Source organism: Lemur catta, chromosome 6 (genome assembly GCF_020740605.2).
Source record: "Lemur catta isolate mLemCat1 chromosome 6, mLemCat1.pri, whole genome shotgun sequence".
Classification (NCBI taxonomy): domain Eukaryota; kingdom Metazoa; phylum Chordata; class Mammalia; order Primates; family Lemuridae; genus Lemur; species Lemur catta.
Genome location: NC_059133.1, coordinates 96142532 through 96148531, shown reverse-complemented (window position 1 = coordinate 96148531; position 6000 = coordinate 96142532). Strand labels below are relative to the sequence as shown.

General features: G+C 42.8%; 1 protein-coding gene across 1 annotated transcript in view; it reads left to right on the top strand.

Moving 5' to 3' along the window:
- Positions 1-431: 431 nt before the first annotated feature.
- PRMT8 (protein arginine methyltransferase 8) overlaps positions 432-6000 on the top strand; it is a 177651-nt gene continuing 172082 nt past the window's right edge. The window contains exon 1 of the mRNA XM_045554571.1: positions 432-505. Coding sequence (XP_045410527.1) covers positions 446-505 — 60 coding nt within the window. The 5' untranslated portion in view covers positions 432-445. The remainder of the gene's footprint in view (positions 506-6000) is intronic.

Below are 6000 nucleotides of genomic sequence, written 5' to 3'. Positions count from 1 at the left end.
GGGGAAACGGGGGTGGAGGGTGCTGGGGGGGCTTCGTGCCGTCTCCTCTGCCTCCCATCAGATGCAGGAGCAAAGCGGAAAAGTCCTGTGGGGTTTTTCTTCTCTGATTCGAGGGAAACACACGCAAACGATCTTTTTCTGAGGAGACCCGTAGAGAACAGTTCCCCCACCCACACTCAAGGCCCACACGGTCCAGCCTGCTGGCTGGAGACTGGCCTTTCAAATCCTTGTTTGTGTCTAACCACAGCTTCAGTTCAACTCCAGCCTGGCCTGGCATGTAAAACCAGAGTTCCCGTAAGAAGTGTTATTAAGGGCCTGTGTACCTCACGGGAAGCCTTCAGATTGCAAACACATGTCCAGACTGCTGCCTGGGAGCAAAAGGATTGGATTACTCAGTCTGCGCTGGGGAGCCGACTCCGCACCAGGCGCCTGGCTACCCGAATGCATGCCAGGTTGCACGGAGCCTCTGGCTTCAGATGGATTCGGGCTGAAAGAGGTTTCTTTCGTAAATCAGCTTATGTGGTAATTTCTTTCCTTTCTTCCTTAGGCAAATGAAATATCAGTGCACATCCGTCTTGACCCCATGCGGGGCTGTTGGCTTTTCCTCTCTCATTCGCCTGCGGGGCCTGTTCTTGTCTCAGTTTCTACGTCGGTACCACACTGCTCAGAGCTTCCTGGCTCAACAAACATTCTTTTTCAATTAAACTTTTAATTTTGAGATAATTGTAAATTCACATGCAGTTGTACAAAATAATACAGAGACATTCCATGTACCCTTTATCCAGTTTCCCTCCACGGTAATGTCTTGCAAAACTGTAGTATGATAACACAGCTAGTACATCAACATTGCTGCATTCAAGACAGGTCATTTCCATACAGGGATCCTTCATGTTGCCCTTTTATAGCCACGCCCACTTCCTCCCCCCTACGCCCCCTTTAGACTTGGCAACTGTTAATCTGTTCTCCATTTCTGCAATTTTGTCATTTCAAGAAAGCTATATAAATGGAATCATGTAGTATGAAACCTCCTGGGACTAGTTTTTTATTTCACTCAAGCGTAATTCCCTGAAGATTCATCAGTTGCTGTGTGTGTCAATAGTTCCTTCCCTTTTATTGCTGAGTAGTATTCCACCGTGCGGCTGAACCACAGTGTGTCTAACCATTCACTCATGGAAGGACATCAGGGCTGTCTCCAGTTTTTCGCGTTTATGAATAAAGCTGCTATGAACAGTTTTGTACAGGTTTTTTGTGTAAACGTAAGTTTTCATTTCTCTGGGACAAATGCCCAGGAGTGTAACTGCTGGGTCATGTGGTCGTTGCACATTTAGTTGTTTGAGAAACTGCCAAAGTGTTTTCCAGACTGGCTGCACCATTTTACATTTTCACCAGCCAGGGGTGAGAGATTCAGTTTCTTTACATCCTCACCTGCATTTGTGGCCACTACCTTTTATCTTAGTCATTCTGATAAGCATATATAATGTCCTAGTGGTTTAACTTTGCATTCACTAATTGCTAGTGATGTTGAACGTCTTTCGTGTTCTTATTTGCCATCTGTATATCCTATTTGGTGAAATGTTTGTTCATGTTTTTTGCCTAATTTCTAATTGATTGTTGTTTTACTGTTGAGTTGTAAGAGTTCTTGTATATTCTAGGTACAAGTCCTTTGTCAGGTATGTGGTTTACAAATATTTTCTCTCTGGGCCACAGTGGCTCATGCCTATAATGCTAGCCAAGGTGGGAGGATCGCTTGAGCTCAGGAGTTCAAGACCAGCTTGAGCAAGAGTGAGATCTTGTCTCTACGAAAAATGGAAAAATTAGCCAGGCTTGGTGGTGGGTACCTGTAGTTCCATTTACTTGAGAGACTGAGGCAGTAGGATCGCTTGAGCCCAGGAGTTTGAGGTTGCAGTGAGCTAGGCTGACACCACAGCACTCTACCCAGGGCTACAGAAATATTTTCTCTCTGTTTGTAGGTTGTTTTTTCATCCTTTTAACAAGGTCTTCTGCAGGGGACAAGTTTTAAATTTTGAAGAAGTCCAGTTTGTCAATTTTTCCTTTTATGGGTCATACTTTTGATCAAGTCAAAGATCTCTTTGCCCAACCCTAGATCCTGAAGATTTTCTCCTGTATGTTTTCTAAACATACTGTGTATAAGTCCACGATATATTTTGAGTTAATTTTTGTATACCTGTAGGACCTAGGGCAGGGTACTTTTTTTCCTCCTGTAAATGTCCAATTGTTCCAGCACCATTTGTTGAAAAGGTTCTGTTTCCTCCATTGAATTGATTTTGCACCTTTTCCAAAAATCACTCATGCATATTTGTGCAAGTCTATTTCTGGGTTCTCTATTCTGTTCCATTGAGCTATGTGTCTATCCCTCCACCAATACCATCCAGTCTTGGTTACTGTAGCTATATATTTTGATATAATAAGCCTTGAAATTGAGTAGACTGATTCCTCCCACTTTATTCTTCTATTTCAAAATTGTTTTAGCTATTCTAGCTCTTTTGCCTTTCCATATACATTTTAAAATAAGCTAGTCTATATCTATAAAAATCTTGCTGTGATTTTGATAGGAATTGTGTTAAACCTGTATATACATTTGAGGAATAATTAACATCTTTCCTCTGTTGAGTCTTCTAAACTATGAACACAGCTTGTCTCTACATTATTTAGATCTTTGATTTCTTGGCTTTCTAAACTATGAACACAGCATGTCTCTACATTATTTAGATCTTTGATTTCTTTCAACAGTGTTTTGCAGCTTTCAGCATACAAGTCTTCTATGGGCTGAATGTCTGTGTCCCTGAAAAGTTTATATGTGGTGGTATTAAGAGGTGGGGCCCCTGGGAGGTGATTAGATCTTGAGGGTGGAGCCCTCATTAATGGGATTAGTGCCCTTATAAAAGAGCCTTGAGGAAGCTTGTTTACCTGGACACGGCAAGAAGATGCCACATATGAAGCAGAGAGTGAGCCCTCACCAGGCACTGAATCTGCTGGTGCCTTGATCTTGGACTTCCCAGCCTCTAGAACTGTGAGAAATAAATTTCTGTTGTTTTAAAGCTACCCAGTCTAGGGTATTTTGTTATAGAAGCCTGAATGGACTAAGGCAAAGTCTTGTACGTGCTTTGTGAGATTCACACCCATATGTTTCCTTTTCTTTTTGAGTGATTATAAATGGTATTATATTTTTAATTTTGGTGTCTATGTGTTCATTGTTGGTATATAGAGATATAATTGATTTCTGTGTGTTCATGTGTTCATTTTGTATCTTTCAACATTGCTGAACGCATATTTTGTTCTAGGAGTTTTTTGTAGATTCTTTGGAATTTTCTACGTAGACAATCATGTTATATGCATATGGGGAGAGTTTTATTCCTTTCTTTCCAATCCGCATACCTTGCCCCCCATTCTTGTCCTGTTGCACTGAAGAGAACTTCCAGGACTATGTTGGATGAGAATGGAGAGGGAGGATGTCCTGACCTTGCGTCTGATCTCAAGGAGGAGGCAGGCAGTCTTTCACCACTAAGTATGACGTCAGCTGCAAATATTTTCGCAGGTGCTCTCTCTCAGATTGAGGAGATTCTCCTCCATTCCTTTGAGCTCTCCTATGGGAGTTCCTTTTTTAAAAAATCAGTAGTGAGTGTTGAATTTTGTCAAATGCTTTTCTGCATCAATTGACATGATCATGTGATTTTTTTTTTTCCTTTCACCTTCTTTAGGTCAAACAATGTATTATTCAGAATGCTTTGGGCTGCAAATAATAGGTTGAATCAGATTAAAATTCGATTAAATTAAAAGAACTTAATTTTTTTCCCTGAACAAGACATCTGGGGGTAGGTGGTTCCAAGGCTGGCTGAGTGAGCAGCTCAGTAATGCCAGGCTCTGGGTGCTCTCTGGGTTCTCTGGGCCTTTCCCCTCATGGTTGCAACATGGCTACTGAGGCCCAAGTGCCTCACGCAGGCAAGAAGTAGGAGATGTCCTCTCCCTTTTTTTTTAATCATGAGGAAAATCTTTCTCAGGCACCCAAAGGGCTTTAATGTCTGGTTGACCAAAATAGGCCCGTGTCTGGTTGACCAAAATAGGCCCGTGTCCAAGCCTAAACCAATCTGGCAAAGGTAATGAAAAGGGGAGTGGAATGTCCATGAATAGTTTAATTCAGTGTTTCTCAATACTGTGCTTTTGGTGTTTGGGGTGACAATTTGTTGTTGTACAGGACTGTCCTGCTCATTGCCGGACATTTAGTATCCCTGGCCCTCACTCTTTTAAGTGCCAGAGGAGCCTTCCAGTCACTGTGACAACTTCTAACTTCCCCTGGGGGGCAACACAACTTCCCACTGCGAGTTGCTGGTGTAGACCCGTTACGATTCACCCCAGGGGGTGGGCTCACTTTGCCTTGTAAGATCTCAGAGAAGAAGGAGGAAAGAAATGGCTGTTGAGTACACAACCAACAGTGTTAGCCCTTGGAGAGGAAGAAGTGTTTTCAGTGAGCCAGAAGTATAACTGGATCTGGGGGGGCCAATGCCTCCCAGGGCCCCCAAACCGAGGGGGACTTACTTTTTCTGCCACCAGGTGCCTTCAAGGTAGCCATGTGGGCCCAGACTTCCCAGCAGCCCTGGCCATGTGGTGAGAGGAAGTCGGCGGCGGGAGAGGGGACTTGTTTGTAGCCAGCCTTACTTCTCCTCTCTGGTGTCCGGTTCCAATAGTGAAGAGCCTCAGACTGGAGGGGACCTTGGAGTCAAATGAAAACTATTTGAAAGGTGAAGACACTGGAGCGCAGAATGATGAAGTGATTTGCTCAAGGTCAGCCAGTAGGGTGACCGAGCCAGGACTGGGTCAGTTCAACACGGCCCATCGAGCTCCCGGTCAGCTGCTTTCCTTTTCCGTCTCATCTCTCAGTGATATCTAATATTTTTTGAGTGTTTTCTATGAGGTACAGTATGCTAATTGATTTTTATCCTTTATCATTTTAATCTTTATAGCAACCTTATGAGGCAGGTACTCTTATCCCCATTTTACAGATTAGGAGATTGAGGCCTAGAACAATTAAGGAAGTTGCCCAAGGTCTGATTCCAGAATCAGCATGATTCACTGCTACACCATACCGCTTCCCCACTAGAAAAAGCCTTCGTTGTCTTTTGCTGTCATTAATTCTGGAGGGCAGCAAGACATTCTCCAAAGGCCAGGTCACCACCTTAGACTATACCCACACGTTCATGCCACCCTGCCAGGTGGAGGGATCGTCGGGGGAAAATGGATAAATTTATTCCAGTTCTGTACGACTGAGAAGGGGTAAGAGATGAAAAGCATGATTCAGCCATATTATTTTGCTTTTTCTAAAAAGAAAACTCCTTATTAGATCAACAGTTTAACTATTAGGCTATGTCTTAATTATAACCTAGGCTTTACAGTTCTTAAGAAAAGATATGATTAGGGCAAAATTAAAATATGGCAATGAGTATAAGTTGTCTCATGCAAGTACTGTTTTCAGTTACTCCTTATCTAAGCTTTGGCTTTCCTTCCTCTTTTACGTTTTCTAAGTGATTCTAGGCATTGTAAAACTCTTTTGCTTGTGCAAGGCTCCCAGGAACCAAAACGAGCCCCTGGCAGCTTTGGTGTAGACACATTCTTAAGGAGGCAATTCCTGGGCATTACTACTTTGCCTGCATTTAGAATTATTCATGACCAACTTCTCCATTCTTTTGTCTGCTGTCCATCCATCCACGTAGCTATTCTTTTATTCAACAATGATTTACTGAATTTCTACTTACTGTGACCCTACGATATTTTGCATGCCACACAATGTTCAGCAAAAACTTTTCCTTAAGAGCTAGTTTTTAGTTGCAGACTGCTTTCTTCTTGTTCTTCAACTTTTATTTCTGTAGGTCAGCACAAAAACATCTATAGTCAAGATCTTGCTACCAAGCTGTGGGCCCCTCCGGCCCATGGCAGTGTCTTACTGCCTCTGTACCTTCAGGCTGAACAATATCTCTCTGCAACATG